Source organism: Aphidius gifuensis, linkage group LG2 (assembly GCF_014905175.1).
Source record: "Aphidius gifuensis isolate YNYX2018 linkage group LG2, ASM1490517v1, whole genome shotgun sequence".
Taxonomy (NCBI): Eukaryota; Metazoa; Arthropoda; class Insecta; order Hymenoptera; family Braconidae; genus Aphidius; species Aphidius gifuensis.
Window position 1 is genome coordinate 6,621,766 of NC_057789.1, and position 19,801 is coordinate 6,641,566.

The window sequence follows — 19,801 nt, forward strand, 5'->3', positions numbered from 1 at the left end:
AAAAATAAAATATATTAAATAATTTTGACATTTTTAAAAATAAAATAACAATATTATCTGAAAATAAAAGAGAAAAAAAAATATACTTTTTTATTTACTTTTTATTTAACAATAATAATTGAGCTTTATAAAAATTATTGTTACGAAATATTTACCGTATGTTAAATTATTATTATAAGTATTTGAATAAAACAATTTTAATATTCTCAAAGTGTAACTTGTAATTATATGACATTGCTCATTTTAAAAAATGGTTTATATATGATAAAATATTATTAGTACAATTGGAATTTAATTAAAATTGACAGAACAATATTTAATTTAATATTTTGATTAAACAATTGTATAAGGACATTTATTAAATTTATTTATGATAAAACCAAGTTATTATTTGTTAATTTACATATTAATATGACATTTAGAGAAAAGACGCCGTCACGCAGAATTTGTCTGATCCAAATCTTAGACACCTTAAAGGTGAACAGCACTCAGTATGGAATTCACACTATAATACAAATTAAAAAATAGATATTGTTAAAGATTTAATTAGCCAATATAGTGCTAAAAAATAATTAAATATATACATACTTTTTCTGATGAACTTCTACACTGATCAGCTGATCCAAAAACTACACAAATTGTCAAAAAGACAATTAAAAAAAATACTAGTCGCTTTGAAAATGTCATATTTTTAAAACACACTTAATGATAATGAATTGATATAAACTCACAACTTGCTTTTTATAGTTTAAAAAATTATCAATGTCATAAATCATTTTAATCATGTGAAAAAATTGCGCCAATTAATTTAATATATTTTTAAAATTTTTATTTTCATAAATATTCATTAGTAAATATTGAATATTGCATAACCGAGTTATAAATATTTTTAGATTGATATAATATTTTTAAAAAAATTAAAATACAAAGTTGACATAAAATTTTATTTTTTTAAAATTTTAATATGATAAATATAATTTTAAAAAATTATAACTTAATTTAAAATAACACTTGTGCAAACTCTTAGTGAAATTAATTTTAAAAGAAATTTGGTTTTTAATTGTTTAATGATTTGGATAATTTATTGATAAATTGTATTTAAATTTATTTACATATATTATATGTGAAATTAAAAAGTGAGTTATCATTTTTGTCAACATCAAATTTAATAAAGATAATTATATGACTTATTTACTCTATTAACGATAAAATTTCCAGCTACGTGCATGTCGAATTTTTAAAAAGTGATAGCATGTTTATTTTAGGAATTTAATATTTTTCAAACTCGCGCAAAAATTACAAAAGCACAAACTAGAGTCTCTTAAACAGAGAGTGACTCTAATATAAATTTCGAGAGAAGAGTAAAAGACATCTTTCTGTAAGAGCATAAACTACAACCACAGTGTTATCAAACACATCATGGCAGAGTAGAACAACTGTTATTGATCTCATTATCATAAATATTTTATGTTGTGATTATGTAACCAGTGACAGTGTTTGTGATGAAAACAGTATGAAGTAAATAACAAAAATTTAAAATACAGTATTAATTTTTTGATAATAAATAATGCAGGATAAAAATTACCAAGGAGATATTTTTCGTGATGGTCCTTTGAGATATTTAGGTAATATATTAAAATAAATTTTTAATATATTTCTATAATATAAAAATTGAATAATAATTAATAATAATATTTTATTATTTTAAAGGCTATACAAATGAGGTGGGTGAAGCATTCAGAAGTCTTATTCCAAAATCACTTGTTTGGACCAGTTATGTCATTGCAAGTGGTTACGTAATTTCTGACACAATACACAAAGGACAAAAAGAATATCAAGTATGTTTAATTTACAAAAATTTAGATTATAAAAAAAAAAAATTAAATAACTAATATTTTTACAGAAACAAAAAAATGATAATGAGAATAAAATATCAAATGTTTTACTATCAACTGCTGATACACTTTTGTGGCAAAGTTTTGCATCAGTTATTGTACCTGGTATAACAATTAATAGAATATGTGCAACAGTACAGTATTTACAAAAATATAGTAAAAAAACAGCTATGAAAAGTCGATGGTTATCAACTGCAATTGGTCTTATTTCAATTCCATTGATTATTCGTCCAATTGACAGAGGTGCTGATCAAGCTATGAATGCAACATTTAGAAAATGGACTGGTTATCAACCACACAAAAATCATCATGATTAATTTATTAAAATAATTATTAATTAGACAATAGATAATAATTAAAACTTGACAAGTAGTACAAATTTTTAAAAATTAAATTTTATATACTATTGTAAAATTTTTATAGTTGTTTGAAATTATATTTTATAGTGCTTTTGACATTCCAACTATTTTTTTTTTTTTATTTTAAATTATTTCAAATTGTAAATCAATTTATTAGAAATTTTTGTAATTAGAATAAATAAAAAATGTTAAAATTAATTTTAAAAAACTTGTTGAAATAAAAATTTGAAAAATAGATTTGATATTTTTTTAAGAAATAAATAATGCTTGGATCACGATGAGAATTTTTTTGAGAATAGCTGGAGCTTGTTTCTATTTAGTGTAAAAATTTTAAAAAAAAATTATGGATGCAATTTTGTAGGAGAATTTTTATAAAGTCACTAAAATACGATTTTTTATTTCTAGTAGAAAAAGTCAATGAAAAAAATTATAGTCAGACACACAGTGCTGTTACAGTAGTAGATATTATATTGAGCGAGACGTGGGTTGTGAAAACGTCGAGAAAGAAGCCAAGCGATGGCGTTAGTAGTAAATTTTTCAGTCAAGGAGATAAAACCAACACTGGTCGTACAGTCTGACTAACACGTACCATTTCTACTGGCCGGCATTTTCTACTATTTATTCCAACTTATTGAAAACAAATAAATAAATAAATAAATAATAATAATAATTTAACAAAACTCAATACAAATACTGCTAAATTAATTTTTTAAAAAAAATAGACTCTACATTATAAATATTCAGACTAATATAACAACACTAACAATATTTAATTTTATTTCAGGTATATTAAAATAAACTATCATTGCCAAAGTGTAAGTAATGAAAAAAATAAAATAAAATAAAACCAGAAGCAGTAAAAATAAAATTCAATGTAAGTAGAAAATTGAATACACGAATAAAAAAAAAAAAAAAAATTAAAACACCACGAAACAATATTCACTTATAAATATATATATAAATTTTAATATTATATTCTTTGAATAACTGAACTTATTGCACAGTGAAAGTTGTGATGGGTTAACCGAATATTAAAATAATGACTTTTAGTGGTAAGATACACATGAAAATAGTATATTTTGTAACTTCAATATATGTAGAGACATTGGCAAGTTGCGGCCACAATATTTAACCACCAAACGCACATTGCAATATTGTATAACCCAAAAAAGCAATTCAAGTGAATGGTATATAAACAAGCTCATTTTCTGTAACCACTAAACAAAGAGAAAAAAATAAAATAATAATATCTTTAAAATATAAAAATATTAAATGAAAAAAAAAATTAAATAAATCATACATTGACATGTACTCACAAAATATATATAAAATTATGTGCAAATTTATATTTCAGAAATGACAATATCCATAGAAAAAAATGTATGCCTATATTGCCTTGTATGTATTGAAAAATTTGATGAAAAAAAGAGCAGCTAAATTAACCAGGGAAAGTCGGTATATAACGTATATAAAAAATATATATTTTATTTTTTTCAACTATGATAATGGAAAATATCACGTTGCTGAAATATTTGTTATTATATATAATTTTAGAGTGTATATATTGTACGTGCTAGAAAAATCGTGCAGTCGCCATTCACTCTGGCATTAGAAGTGTGTTTATTTATCCAAGATATAGCAACAATTTCAAAAAATCCATATATATATTTATCTGAGACATGATCGACATTGCCGAGTATATTTGCCACACCCAGCTATTTTTCATTTATTTATATATAATATATTATTTCACACAGTCTTTTAAAATATAAGCTTTAAGCATTTTTTATTTTTAAATATAAATATAAAATACAAAAATGTATATCAATTTGATTTATTATAATATACAAAGAGTAAACAAAAATTAAATTAAAAAAAATAAAAATGTATTTATGAATGAAAAAATAATTGTATATAGGAGAATAGTTGGCTGTTAAAGTTGTTAATGACAAATTAAAGACACGTAAAGATGACGAGGATGAGTAAAGTAGTAAAATAACCTGTAGCATTTTCCTCGGTAGCTGTTGTGCGTTGTTATAGATAAAGAGAGGGGTAAATATTAAAGAAGAAGAGAAAGAGAATGTTGGCGTGGATCGATAGGCATCCAGTCACGAGGCGGCACCATCAGCAGCCGCCACTGTCCTTCGCTACTGATGCAAACAGAAGCCGCCCCGTTACCTCGTTGTATTACCACGATTTTTTCAACTATCAAGAGAGGGGAAAATTTTACCTTTCACCCTCTCAATTCCCCTTATCACAAGTGTATATTATGCGCAGCCATACCGCGGCCATATCGTTGATAAAGTGGGGAATGAGACATGCCCATTTTATTGTATGTTTAACCAATGAAAAAGTATATTGAGGGGATGCGTTGCCAAGAGTGGGCATGGCCATTGTATTAAATCTTCCTTTCTCGTTTTTGGAGGATGACTTGTTGGGGGGGTTTACAGCCGCAGGTGCGGCCAGTTGGCTGGCGAACCTCGAGGCGAGCGTGCTCAAGGATTCGCTTGTCCTTTTAACTAAATCATTTCATCTCTTATGTATACATGCAAACAATAATTAAACTTGAAAGTAATTTAAAATCAATTATATTAATCAAGTCAATCAAATATCATTAATATTATTAGATTTGTTTTTTTTTTTTTTTTTAATAAATTTCATATATCTATTTCTTTCGTCGTGTTGGAAAGTGAAAAGTGGGCTTTACGATAATTGTGATTTCAAGTGAAGGATGCTGTATTATTTTGCCGTCGCAACATGCTAAGTTGCAGTCTTGACAATTGTCAAACTTTTGTGATTATTTATTTATAAATATATTTATTTATTTACTTTGTTTTATTTTTTTTTAATTAAGATAATTATTGAGTGTTAAAAAAAAAAAAAAAAATCTGTGCAGGGTGATGACAATGATATTTAAATAATGTGTTTGTTAAATAAATAATAAAAAAAAAAAAAAAAATGTTAATAAATACAAAAATTTAAACAATTAATAATAATTGTCAAAACTTTTATTTACAATTTTTTTCCAGCAAAAAAAAGAAAAAAAAAAAAAAGGAGTAATAAAAGAAAAATTAATATATTTAAATTTAAAAAATTAATTAAGAGTGATTTTTATTGTGTAAAATAAAAAAATTAAGGGTTTAATAATATATTCAAATTTTTCTATAAATAAAGTGAAAGTTTATTGTTTTTTTTAATTGCAAAAAGAAAAAAAAAAAAAGAAAAAAAAAGCTCATATTGAGTTAAAATTTTAGTGTTAATATTTAAATTGTTAAAAAACTTTAGTTAAAGTGGGTGCACTGGGGCCTTCGGGACCGTTTGATCGGTACGGGCCAGTTGAAGGTGGCCGAATCGGTGGCCCTTTGACGGCCGATAGAGTGGGGGCGGCCGCAGCCGCGGCTGGGGAGGTGGAGGGGTACGGGGTTGCTGGTGCTGGGGGTGGTGGTGCCCCTGGTATTGCTGCAAGCACCCCAAGAATACGTGAGGCCACCCTTGGAGGTCCACGTTGTGCCCCTCTTGCTCTTACCCAGGCCCACAATATTGGTAAGTCCCCAATTTAATTTAAGTTAATAAATAAATAAAACATAACGTAACACTTTATTATAAATTAAAAAATATTGACATCAATAAATATCTCGTTTTTTGACACCTGATAATATCAATAAATCGATAAATGTCAATAGTTGAAAATAGTTACGTTATCATGTATTGTATATCATTTTTTTTTTTTTTATTTATAAATTCACGTTTCAATCAGTTATATAAAAATTTGATTTTAGATTAACATTGCAGTAAATTTAACACATTTATATATGACAACTGAATATTGACATTTTTACATCAATATTTTATTATCAACGTAAAAATATATTTTCACAATTATATGCCTGTTAATGACAATGAAATATATATCATCAAAACAATATGTGAATTATATACACAGTTGAAATGTAAAAGTGTTAAATGATAAAATAATTTTAATGTATATTTGAGAATGATGTACATAAAAAAAACAAAATTAAAGTGTTAAAAAAGTTGTATAAAAATATATATGATAAATTTATTCATTGTATAAATGATATCTTAATATTCATCTGTCGTAATTATTTCTCATTAATAAATAACTTAGTATTTCGCATTAAATATAAATAAATAAATGATTTATCTATGCAAGTTTTAATTTAATTATCCTAATTTATTATTACACTGTGCGATTGAACTAGTATTTTTTATTGAAAGTTAATCGAGTAATTAAAATACTAGTAATATTTTTCTATCATTATACATGAATAAAATGTCACGTTGCTCTTAATGAGAATAGGCAGTTTAAGTAGTCAAAGCACTGTATGATCAGACATGAGTCAAATTTTAAGTTGCAGTTTGTTGCACCCTATTCATCAACAATCAAAGTTTCTTACAAAGTTGTTTCATAACTTTTAATTCTTTTAATAAATAAAAATATATATTTTTTATAATTTTATATATTAAACAAATAAAAGTATAGATCCTCAATATGAAAAGTTTATATATCAACTTTGTTTCACAATAAAAAAATATTTTTATTTAAAAACAAATTTAGTGACATTTAATTATACGTGGTTGGACATAAAAATTGACATGTTTTTTTATTTTTGTTTTTCATATATAACATATATACAGTCAGGTATTATAGCTATTGTATTTACCCTTTGTATAAGGGTTCGAAGTACTCGTATATATGAACAGACATACAAGGTCGAATATTTCATGTATATATTAACATGAATACAAACACGTAGACACTTGAACTCGACAGAGGGATAAAGGGGTGGGAATATTTTTGTATATATATATATGTATTTGCAAGGAGGGACGTCGACAGGCGGAAGAAGGGGTGGGTTGATTCGGTACTTGGTTGACAGCACCAGTAGCAGGGATGAGAGCTCCGCCCATTGTATATGAAAATATCACGATTTACGCGTGTATTTGTGCACAAGAGAGCAACAACAACCTTAGATGTGTATATAATACATACAGTGCAGGCCCAAAGAACATTAAAAAAAATAATATTTAATGCTTCATGTGCGTGTGTACTTAAAAAAAATAAATTTGCAAAAAAAGATTAAAAACATTTTTTTTTTTTTTCTCTGTACATGGGTAATTGTTTTTTTATTTTATTTTATTTTATTTTTGCAATGGCGATTAAGGAATGTAAAGTTGAGAATGGTGGGATTTTTTGAATTTTATTTTTTATTTTATTTATTTTTAAGTTAAATATATATGTCATTTTATTTTATCTATCATCTAATCTAGTTTTGATTAAAATCTAAAATTTTTAAGTTAAAAAAAAAAAAGGTAACGATGACATGGTGTTTAAGTGTGTGTATTTATATTTTATATTCACTATCTGATTATAAAATACTTAAAAATAAATAAATCATTTAAATTGCGTGAAGATTACAGTAAAATTATTTGATAAGAAATCATCACACTTTTTCATTCTTTTATTGAAATATATATATGAATTTTAGAAAAGAATAAAAAAAAAAAAAACATTTCTCAGATTTAATTTAAATTAATGATAATTTAATTATGGGTATCAGAGCTTGCTAGACTTGTTAATTAATTCGTGAAAAAAATATATATTTTCAGAAAGTGAATTGAGGAAGCACGTGTGTGGGCTACAAAGTGACAAATTTATACTTGCACCATGTTTTCTTCTTCTTGGAGTTTGCGCAATCTTTCGGAACGAGCATTTATCAAAAATTATTTTTTAAATTTTTATTTATTTATTATTGTTCTTCTAATTTATTTATCTATTTTTTTTTCAAACGAATAACCAAGTTTATATATGAACATGTGTTCTTGGAAAAACCATTATTATTTTGAACGATTAATGGGACTGTTTGTCGTAGAGCTGAGTACCTTTACACAATAGAAACAATCACGAGATATTTATTGATCATATTTTTTTATTTTTATTATCGTTATTCGTTTTTGTTTAAAAATAAATTTTTTTTTTTTTTTTGCATTCGATTTGAATATTTTTAAAATAATTTGAAATATATTTATCCAAATAATATCCACACAATTTAATATAAATTTTATTTATAAATAAATTTTTTAACAACAATGTTATTTTACAGGGAGATGTAGCGGATTGGCGATGCTTTTGACCTGCGCAGGATGCAAAAAGCCAATATTAGATAAATTTTTTCTAAATGTATTGGAACGAGCATGGCACATTGATTGTGTTCGCTGTTTTGATTGTGGCATTGAACTTCAAGAAAAATGTTTTTCACGTGAATCAAAAATTTTTTGTCGAAATGATTTTTTCAGGTAAATAAAAATAAACATTATTATAATACTATAATTATAAATAATAACACGTTTTTCCAATTGACAAACAAGCAAAGTAAATAACACAAAATGCATTATGCTAAAAAAAAAATAAACATATTTTTTTTTCCACCATAATTATACACACCTACATATATTTATATAAATATGTATATAATTTTTTTTTTTTTTTTTTTCCATAAAGCAATTGAGTGTGTGTTTTTAGCAATGTTCAGTAGAAGCTCATGATTATAATTATGTTGTACAGGAACTAAGTTGAGGCACGTTGAACACGTTCGATAATTGCGATATCATAAATAATTCATAACAAAAAAAAAAAAACCATCCATTAAAAAAAAATATCCATATATTCAACATTAAAAAGAAATTTCCTTTTTTTATATCAAAAAAAAATTTTTTTATACTTTTTATGTCCCTCTTCATCTTGTAAAGAATTGTAAGATTATGCAGTTGTTTTGTGAGCCTTGGGTGGTCTTTTTTTTTTTTTCATTTAAAAAAATTTTTTTCTTACTAAATACACTGTTGTACCATCAATTTATCAAAATCAAAAATAAATAAAAAGTTTATCACTCAGACAAATATATTATCTTAAAATATATTTTTTTAATTATTCACAAAATTAAGTATCATATTTTGAAGTTCATATAAATATGATTTTTCATTGATTATAAAATAATTAAGTATAAAAATATATAATACAACTTGTGCCACTTTTATTCTCTAATCTTAACGTTGGCTATTAAAAAAAAAAAAGTTATGTTTTTTTCTCTCTCTCTTATATTAATGTTAATACCAGCGGCGACGGCGGTAAAAAATTTTTTAACTTTAAACAAGTGTGACTATATGTGTCGGCATCGTTCGAACTTCTCAGACAATTTTACGATAGGGTAAACGAGGTAAAACCCACCGGTGAGCTGAGAATTGTCGGATATATAATATTTAAAAAGAGGCTGTTTTTTTTTTTTTTCTGCGTTTTATCGACTGTGTATGACTGTTTATATTCATATTATATATGTGAATTTTGAGTATTGAAATAATATTGTGAACTGTGCAAAAAAAACCTTGACATTTTCGTGGGAGTCAAATCGTAAAAGGCGCGCGCGATCTTTGACTCATTCTTCTATTCAGGTTAAAACACATACTTTTTATTTATTATTTATATATAATTATTTTTTTCTTTCTTTTTACAATAATAATATAATATATATTATTTTTTCTTTCAACATTAAATCCGTCTATGTATATTTATAAATAATAACAATAATAAAACTTCAATGAGCGTTGAAAGGAATTATCAGATATATGAAGAGTTATTTTTTAGCTTGTTTTTAATTCACTGAAATGTTTTTTTTTTTTTGAATAATTTATATGTATATAATATAAAATATATGTTGGTTGATTTATTGATGCTTATTATATGACAGTCGTTGAGTGTTTATTACGAATATGTTAATTGTATATATGTATTTATTTAATTTACGAGGTACTTTGAATCCCAATGAAAAATTCATTGGTTTACAAAATGCCTTGGTTTATATATTGTACATTATTTTATTTTGTATTATATGCATTGGGGGGGTATATAAAAAAATGTGCAGCTGAATTGACAAGAGATATGCTACTGTATGAGCAAAACATCCTGGGGTGCAAAAATTTTTTTTTTTTTTTTTTTCATCCAATTTGTGATAAATCACAAACTGGGGTTTGTTTTTTATATTTTTATTTTATTATTTTAATGTAATTTAAAATTTCATTGACGTAAAAAATAAAAATTGTTTTATATTCATATTTTTAGTCTATAAGAAAATAAGTAAACGCATTGTCTGCAGACAAAAGCTCATAATAATCATAAAAATAATTGTTTTTATTATTTAATTTTTAAAAAATAAAATGTTAAAAATATACTATGTATGGGCTTTAAATGTTTTTTAATTTTTTTTATTATATATAGTTATAGTTTAAAAAGCTAGTCAAGTGAAGACTTGGTTTATAATTAAATGGGAGGGCATATCACGATTTATCCCCTTATATCACTTTACGACAGATTCGAAAGGTCGAAATTACGTAATATTAATAATATTTACACAATATGACAAACACGTGTGAAACTTGGTAATATTACATAAAATTTAAGAAATCAAAATCATGAATTTTTCTTTTTTTTTTTTTCTAAAAAATAAAGTCAAAAGAAAAAAAAATCACGTTTATATTTAAAAGCTAAAATACAAATAGTTATTAAAAAATACATACTCGTATAAAATAATAATAATAGCGATATACTTCCTATTAAAAAAAAAAAAAAATGAAGCATAAAATAAATAAAAAATTTTAATATGAATAAAAACACGATATTAACCTGCAGATCAAAAGTAAAAAAAAAAAAAAAAGAAAAATTTATCTTGAATGAATGCAATTCATAAACTATTTTTTTGAATAATCAGAATATTAAAATAATCGAAAAAAAAAAAAAAATTTCGAATGGAAGTAAAGAAACGATAACCGGTCGCGCCAGACGAGTTGACGTTGGCTCGTAAAGATCCACGCGACTCTCAGCGCGAGAGATGTGACTCCTGCGGCACTCACACTGTGATTTTTTCGTAGTATTAAGGTTTTAACTTGCAATGTATGACATACAGTCTGGCATTTAAAGGGAACATCAATTCACATGTCTTGCGTGCTATTATATATTTTATATATATTCACATATAATAAACGTGTATGAAAATAAAACGAATAATTTAAAAAAAAATAAAAAAAAACAAAAAGTCATATTCACAAGTATTTCATTTCAATACAACTCACATATTATTCGTAAAGTTAGTTGGTACTACACCAAGAGAAAATAATATAATATTTAAAAAAGAAAAAATAAATAAATAAAATAAAAGAGAGAGAGAGAGAGTTATACAGACTTACCAAGAGGATCATCAGGGCCACTGAGAACTCGACTGAGAACGTGAAAATATAATAAATGTACCGTGACGTTGGGCCTCGTGAGAGTAGTCCGTTGGGCGTGACGGGTATTGCCGTCGCCGTCTCTTCTCTTCTTCCAGGAACAAACTCTATTAAATACATATAAATAATAAATATATATACATATAATCTAATATCAACAAAAATATATATGTCTGAATTTTAGACTCGTCAAAATCACCAAGTATTTTGTTGAAAAAAAAAAAATTTATAAATAAAAAAATATTCAACAACTGCCACCGTCGCAAACAAACTCGTTAATTTATTCAAATTTTATTTTTTTATAAATATATTCATTCAAATATGATAAAACTATTTTGAAATTTAAAAAAAAAGAAAGCTCGACTTTTCAAATGACATATAAACATTTTTTTATTTTTAAAAATGCTAATTGCAATTATATCAATATTTTATAAAAAAAATAAATCAATTTGGATAAATATTTTTTTAATTTTTTAAAACCTTAATAATAATTAATTCTTTATAACTATCTGGATATAATTCATTTGTAAATATATTCGTCTATATACAAGAAAAAAAAACCCGTTGAAATAAAATTAAAAAATGTTTTTTTTTGCCATCGATATTATTTTTATTTCGGATAAATCAATATGATTTAAACGCAAGCAATATTTGTGAGAATATTTTTGCAGGAAATAAAACATGTGTCATTTATAGACGCCAGTGGTTGTGGCAAAAAAAAAAAAAAAATCCATGATGGAACACACACATACTAGAAAACAAAATAAAAATATTCTTTTGGAATTAATGTAAATGGTTTGTGGTGAACCACGAGATTTGTCATTTTTTGATTTATAAAGGATATTGTGATAATTTTTGCCACTATGTTATAATATTTATATTCGATGAAATTATCAGGGCATTAATGACCATATGAATTTGTCAGTGACAAATTATAATTTTTTTATATTAACAGTAAATATAAATAAGCAAAAAAAAAAAAAAAAAAATCACTGTGTGGTATTGCATACAGTTATTGCATATACAAAGAAAAATAAAAAGTATAAAATATATTTCAAGAAAAATTTATCAATAATATTTTAAAATAATAAAAATATATATTATTTATATAGATAAATTATTTTGATAGAGATCTTAGTTATGCATGCTGTAGCAATGAAGTTTGCGTTGTAAATATCTTGTGAAATATCTTGGTAACTTCCTCGATGAGTACCAAGAGCACAACATAAATATAAATGTATGTTTTTTTGATGCATGGCATGTTCAATAATTTATTTTTTATTTTTTAAATACTTGTATGTACATGTATGAGTTAACATGTGTCGGAAAAGCCAGGTCATTTAATGCGTTCACTACTTTCATGTTTGTGTAGCCAGTAAATTTAAATGCGTGTCTATGTATATATAAGTTGTTTTTTATTTTTTATTTATTTATTTTTTTTTTTTTTGTATATATATATACACACGGTGTTATCCGCGGATGAAGGACCGACAGACGATGGACAGTGGAATGGACGTGAAACTAACGTAGAAAAAAAAAAAAAAAAAATCATATCCACGAAGAGAAGCAAAAATGGGTCCGTGGCAAATTGTGCACCAGTCCCACCCCCTTTTTTTTTTATTCTTCTTTTCAAAAAAATATTTTTTTTTATCGAGACGCCTCCTGTCCTATATTTCTTTCAAAATTCCATAGCTCTATCTTTTTTATCGTTCTTTTGAATTTTTATATTTTTTAAATTTATTTATTTATTTTTATTTTCTTCTGGTTATGGAAGCACAGATTCTCTTGTATTATCGCTTATTCTCTTGACTTTTAATTTTTTTTTTTTAACGCAAAAAAACACCCACACTCACACACACTCGTATTTTTGCCATTTGAATTTTATTTTTTTGTTTTTTTGATCTAGCAGGTAAAATTTTTTTTAGCCTCTAGGGGTATATTTTTTAATTCCTGAAGAAGGGAGGAAAGATTTGGCTACTGAAATATTTTTGGGTTGTAATTACTATGATTAATTAATAATGACTATTATTTTGATCAAAAATATTTGTAATTAAATGTGTTTACATTAGCTACTACTATTAATAATTTATTATTATTTTTTTACATCATCAAGATGAGAATTAAAATATCATTATAACATTAAATGACAGAATTTAAATACTTGAATAATTTGTTTCTAAATTAAACTGCTAATAAACCAGAGTCATGATTAACTAATAATATTTTTTTTTTTGTTTGTTTATTTTTTCAGACGATATGGAACAAAATGTAGTGGTTGTCTTCAAGGAATAAGTCCCCAAGATTTAGTACGAAAAGCAAGAGACAAAGTATTTCATTTGAATTGTTTTACCTGTATTGTTTGTCGAAAACAACTGACAACAGGAGAAGAGTTATATGTTCTGGATGACAACAAGTTTGTTTGTAAAAATGACTACCTGTCGGGAAAGCCCCTTGCTGATGCCCATCATACTCATGGACATCATGGTAAGTCTTTTGACTTTTTGTGTAACCATGTGGAAATTAAATAATAAAAATACCAAAGTTCAACTCAATCTTTTTTGTGATGGCCAGAAGGACTTAAAAACGCCTGAATGATTTGTTAGAATTTTTTTTTTTTCCTTTTTTACGGTTCTTTCAATTCACCTTTTTTTCTATGACAGTTTTTATTCTTCTTTTGAATATATATTTTATATTTTTTTCTGATAAACATAGACTATATTATTTAACAATCAATTTTATATAAAAAAAAAAAAATCTCATTAATTACCGACAAATTATTCAAACAAGTTAATATACAAATACTATGTCATAAAGTCATCAGATAATATTTTAAAATTTAAAATAATTATTATACATCATATGACTGTGACAGTAGATATTTTTATAATTTATTAAAAAATTTCAAATATATAATAATTGAGACTATATATCATATTATATTATGTAACTAAAAATATAACAATTGTCTATCTTTGTTTTTTCAAATTTTAATGCAATAACAAAAAAGGCCACGCTTTGACGCTTTCAAGTCAGGAAGGATTGGCGGGTATGTTCTCACCCCCTCTCGCTCTATTTAAATAAATTTCATTCAAAATCTATATATATATAAAATATAAAATAAAATACCGACCGATCGACCTATCAAAATCACAGTGGGGTTGAATTTACAAAGCTCGCGAACAAGCTGTGAAAACATGCGTTCAACACAAAGCTCATTCAACCCTTATTATTATTATTATAATATATATATATTTTTTTTTTCACAACAATGTTCAATGTATATATTTAAAAATAAATAAAAAAAAAAAAAAAAAACAATCAAGGGGTGAAAATTTTTTCGTTGTACAAATACCAAGGATAAGTGGTAGATGAGCCAAAGATTTTTTATTTTTTTTTTAATTCATTTGTTATTATATCCAACAATTCACCATATGATTGTAATAATATTTTCTTGCTTGATTTTCATACATTTATTTCATTTTTTTTAAAAATATTATTATTATTATTTTATATATTTTTTATTTTCTTAAAGTCTTGTTTCGATTTTATATGCATGCTGTAAAGAGGGTAGAGAGAGAGGAGGGAACAAGGGGTTTTTTTAAAAAAACCGTGAAACGAATACCAGAGGGGTCGTTACGTTACGCAGCGGGTTCCCTTTTGTCGCATGCCGACACCCAACCGCAACCAACCGCAAGAAACTCTCTCGCGCTTCAACGCCAAAGACAAGCCGACCGGGCCAAACGTGCTCGCCACGTCATTATCCCTCTTCCACTCGCTCTCATCATTTTTTTTATTTCTTTCTTTTTACCCACATATATATATATATTATTTTCTAGAGATTTTTTTTTCTCTCCTTATGCCCCCTCCCTCTTTGTAAAACGCAATCAATCATCAATACTTTGCAACAAATGAAAAATGAATAGATGAGAAAAAAATATAAAAATAATATAATATCTACTACGAGTGTGGATATATTTATAAATATATATAGTTTCTATTGTTTAAAAATAATTTCTTTTTTTTTTTTTTAAATATATATATAAGTTTTAAAAAATCTGACGTTAGTTGTTTGTGTTCGATGATTCGTAAAAGAATCGCCGATTATGCCAACAGGTGGTGATTCATTGATGGGTTCTGGATCAGAGGATGAAGATGAAGATGGAAGTAATCATCATCATCATCATGGTAGTGTTGGTGGTAGTCATTTAGGAAGTCATAGTTTGGGTCCAGGAAGTGCTGGTGATCAGAGTATTGGACATAGTAGTGATTTACCTCTTGGCAGTGATTCGTGTAAACAAGAGGATTCAGAAGATCAAGGTGAGTTTATTATTATTGTTATAACAGGTGGAAATTGATTACAATCGCGATTTTTTTGTTTTTGATAAATTTTCAAACTATAGAGCGACTTGAAAGTTTTTTAATTTGTAGTAAACTTTAATGCTATTATTTTAATTTTGAAAACTATATTTGACGGTTGAAAAAATTCATGAAAAAGAAAAAGTTTTTTCAATCTCTTGATTAAATCTTAATTTTTTAATGACAAGGTTACTCTTGGACTAAAGTACTGCAGTATTTGGACAGTATTATTTTTATTATTCTTTCATTTTTAATATTTTTCCTGCAAAATTCAATATTTTTTTTGCCAGAAGTCACCCTGTTTTAAAAAAATATTTTTCATGAATAATTATGCTTCTAATATTTAGTCAATGATAAAATATAAAAGTCTTCAATATTTTTAATAAATTAAAAAACCTATATATACATGAATATTCAAACAGCACAACGTTAAAAAAATCTGCGATTAATTCGCATCAATGAAAATTATAAAAATAATACAAACCAAAAAAATTCACCAAAGACAAACTAAAGAAATTTATGAATATCCATGTAATCTTTTAAAATGAATGAAGCAAAATAAAAAAAAAAAAAAAAGAGACACGCAAAACGATCAAAGCCAACCACCCATTATGATATCCAAAGTACATCTCACGCCCGACTGGCATATTATCCAGTTTTTTAGCTCTGCTCTTTTAGAAATATATAGAAGAAAAAGAGGGAGGATGGGGGGCAAAAATATGAAAGAATAAAGAAAATAAAAAAAAAAATAGAAACGTTGGCTGACGACAATAGACATCCCCCGTGCTTTTATAAAGGATATATAACTTTGGTTGTCTCGCGAGTGAATAGACACATAGACAAGCATGATCAAAATGATTTTTATCCAGTTTTGGTCTTATTGGTGATGTTGGTCACAGATCTTCAGCAACAGGAGGGTGGTATTATTCGTATTGTAGGGATATATATAGAGTAGTCCTGTTGTGCAGTGTGACACTGTCCAAACATTTTCTTTGTCATGTGGTTAAGACTTACATGCATGTATGCCTTTAAAATACATCAGTTGTTGGATTAACAGTATATATTATACATACATGTATGTGTATAAAATATATGAGCTACATATATAGCTTTCAACTCACTTTTCTAGTAATAATCCTTTGTGAATTGGGGGAAAAAAGATTAAGAGAGAGAAAGGATTGTGTGTACACTGTAGTGTATATATATTTATGAATACAAGTATCAGTGGCTTCCGGGGGTTGATGAGAGGGGATCAATGTTAAAATAAAACAATAATAAAGAATTAAAAAAATACATTGGAAAGACCCTTCGTTTTGGTGATGGAGCGCGTCGATGGGTAACGGATACATATACATATAACGATAGGTAAACAGCCTCAAGTGTACTTGTGTATAACTCAATACCTGCTGTCATCTGTTTATACAACTTGAGAGTCAGCCTTTAATGTTATTGTATGATAATTTTTTTTTGGCAGATTGAATGATGAAAAAAAAACAGTAACTCATCTCATCAATATATAATTTTTTTAATGTATAAAGAACGTTACCCTACAATCGTTTAATCAATCCGCAAAATTTTTGCAACGACGGTTGGTGAAATGTGGAAGCCTCAGTTTATACGCTTTAATATTTTCAATTGATTTTTTTTTTTTTTTGTTGTAAGGTATAGTGGTTAGCATACAAAATTATTTGTGTGTGATAAATTTTAATAATTTACCTTGAAAAACAACATTAAATCAATGTCAGATTTTGGGTGTATAGTTGAAATTTAATGTGGTTGACAAATAAATTATTATAGGTTCATTGGATGGTGATCCAGAAACAAGAGATAGTCAAACGGAAAATAAAAGTCCAGATGGTGGTGCTGGTGGTAGTGGTGATGGTGGTGCTGGTTCAAAAAGACGTGGTCCAAGAACAACAATTAAAGCCAAACAATTGGAAATACTTAAAACAGCATTTTCAGCAACACCAAAACCAACAAGACATATTAGAGAACAACTTGCTAAAGAAACTGGTTTACCAATGCGAGTGATACAGGTAAATATATATAGCCAATTGATTGATGTCATTAGCAACCACTCAATATATTTTTAAGTTAGCAAGTATCATTGATAATTTTAAAATCAAACAGGTATGGTTTCAAAATAAAAGAAGTAAAGAACGCAGATTAAAACAATTGACAACAATGGGTAGAAGTCCATTTTTCAATGGTTCAAGAAAAATGCGAGGTTTTCCATTAAATTTAAATCATGGTGGTCTTGGTGGTGAGGATGGTCCACCACCTGGATTTCCATATTTTCCATCTGATAAATTTGAATTTGGCTATGGTGGTCCAGTAGGATATCATGAATTTTTCGGTGGGCATCCACCACCACATTCACATGGACCACCCTTCCCTGGACCAGGCAATCCGAGTGAGTATACAAACAAGCTAAAATTACATCTCAAATAATTAATTAACTTTTATCTGTATATAAATTTTGTTGTTCATTTAAAAATAGTATTATGGATTTTTTTTTTTTGAGTTTTAAATAGAACAGGTGATTCGGGGATAGAACTTTGGTTTGATGTTGTCTGATTAGTGCAAAATTTATTTGTCACAGGTTTAGACCCAGCAAGTTTAGCAGGAATGGCAGCGGCTGCGGCTGTCGCGGGGGAGTATCCACCACCGGGTGCCGCGGGCGGCCCCCCGGAATTTCTTACGGGGCCTCCGGGACAGGGTAACCAGCCACCGTCGGGTGGAAGTCCTGGCGAGTTTCTAGCACCTACAGGTAAAAAATTAAAATAAAAAAAAAAATAAAATTCTTATTCAAAAAAACTATCTAACAAAAAGCGAAACGAATCGATCAATTTAAATCAAAACCAATTGACTGTACAATATATATTTCTATTTTTTTCATTCTTTCGGCATTGTGAATGATGTTTTTTTTTTTTTTCTTTTATCTTTTGTTTGATATACAATAGTACAGTGAAAAATTTATGGAATAAAAAATATAAAATTAATGCGTATATGCGATGCTTGAATAAAATAATTATTGAATTGATTTTTAATTTTTATTATTTTTTTATTATTTGATTTTTTGTTTATCGAATGAATTATTATTATTTTTAATCATTAGATATTCCTTTTTGCGTTCTCAGGTGGCGGACAGGGTAATCCCAGTGGGGGTGGTAATTGTGGTGGTCCTGGGGGTGGAGGTGGAGGCGGTGGAGGTTTTCCTGAACAACATCAAATGCAAAATGAGGGCCTCGTTTGGTAGAACAAGTTTTACATGTAATTATACACTTAAATTAATGAATTAAAAAAATATATATATAAATAAATCATTTTGAATATCGATTGAATCGAAAGTAAAATCATTGACACATCAAAAAAAAAAGAAACAAAAAATATTATAAAGTAAAAAATCAAAGTAAACAAAAAGCATGCTTACATTGATATAATTCATTTTATAAAAAAAAAAAAAAAAAAAATGATAAGAAGGAAAAATACAATTGCACAAAGACGTACTTTATATATATTTTAAACTTTTGTTTTGTAAAAAAAAAAAAAAAGAAAAAAAAGAAATTATCAAATATAATGAACAATAATTATTGCGAATTTTATTATTGATTTTTATAAATATAATTTTACTGATATATTATTCGCTGTAATTTTTATTTTTCATGTCATATAATTTTATTAATTATTATTTTATATTTTATATTATATTATTGTCCTTGACAGTACTTTTGGCAATATATTATTAATTATATATTTAAAAAAAAACAAAAAACAAACAAAAAAACAAAAAATATTATTATCATTATTATTATTATATTATTATTATGTATAAAATTTAAAATGAAAATGCCTGACCGTGTAATATGTACCCCTTGTTGATTATAATTAAACGTT

General features: G+C 26.2%; 2 protein-coding genes and 1 long non-coding RNA gene across 5 annotated transcripts in view; 2 read left to right on the plus strand and 1 right to left on the minus strand.

Moving 5' to 3' along the window:
• The first annotated feature begins 1,416 nt into the window (after nucleotides 1-1,416).
• Nucleotides 1,417-2,962, plus strand: LOC122848740 (mitochondrial fission process protein 1). The gene is made up of 3 exons (XM_044147017.1): nucleotides 1,417-1,625; nucleotides 1,711-1,838; nucleotides 1,904-2,962. Exons 1-3 carry the CDS (start codon nucleotides 1,568-1,570, stop codon nucleotides 2,210-2,212), a joined length of 495 nt encoding a protein of 164 aa, XP_044002952.1. The 5' UTR covers nucleotides 1,417-1,567; the 3' UTR covers nucleotides 2,213-2,962.
• Nucleotides 2,963-5,534: 2,572 nt separating this feature from the next.
• Nucleotides 5,535-19,467, plus strand: LOC122848741 (LIM/homeobox protein Lhx5). Of its 3 annotated transcripts, none has more exons than XM_044147021.1 (8): nucleotides 5,535-5,797; nucleotides 8,380-8,572; nucleotides 13,800-14,032; nucleotides 15,641-15,865; nucleotides 17,702-17,940; nucleotides 18,035-18,317; nucleotides 18,486-18,674; nucleotides 19,045-19,467. In XM_044147021.1, exons 2-8 carry the CDS (start codon nucleotides 8,400-8,402, stop codon nucleotides 19,161-19,163), a joined length of 1,461 nt encoding a protein of 486 aa, XP_044002956.1. In that variant the 5' UTR covers nucleotides 5,535-5,797; nucleotides 8,380-8,399; the 3' UTR covers nucleotides 19,164-19,467. The 3 variants fall into 3 exon arrangements, with proteins under 3 accessions (XP_044002956.1, XP_044002954.1, XP_044002955.1); XM_044147019.1 differs by having other exon boundaries at nucleotides 5,680-5,797; nucleotides 18,507-18,674; XM_044147020.1 differs by having other exon boundaries at nucleotides 5,680-5,797; nucleotides 15,662-15,865.
• The window catches only part of LOC122848742, a 48,467-nt gene continuing 40,075 nt past the window's right edge, over nucleotides 11,410-19,801 (minus strand). The window contains exon 4 of the long non-coding RNA XR_006373482.1: nucleotides 11,410-11,655. This is a non-coding gene — a long non-coding RNA (uncharacterized LOC122848742). The remainder of the gene's footprint in view (nucleotides 11,656-19,801) is intronic.

Coding starts and splice junctions, on each gene's coding strand:
- LOC122848740 (XM_044147017.1), top strand. CDS start 1,568: ATGCAGGATAAAAATTACCAAGGAGATATTTTTCGTGATGGTCCTTTG. Junction 1,626..1,710: donor TGGTCCTTTGAGATATTTAG/GTAATATATTAA, acceptor ATTATTTTAAAG/GCTATACAAATGAGGTGGGT. Junction 1,839..1,903: donor AAGGACAAAAAGAATATCAA/GTATGTTTAATT, acceptor ATATTTTTACAG/AAACAAAAAAATGATAATGA.
- LOC122848741 (XM_044147021.1), top strand. CDS start 8,400: ATGCTTTTGACCTGCGCAGGATGCAAAAAGCCAATATTAGATAAATTT. Junction 14,033..15,640: donor TCATACTCATGGACATCATG/GTAAGTCTTTTG, acceptor GATTCGTAAAAG/AATCGCCGATTATGCCAACA. Junction 17,941..18,034: donor TACCAATGCGAGTGATACAG/GTAAATATATAT, acceptor AAAATCAAACAG/GTATGGTTTCAAAATAAAAG.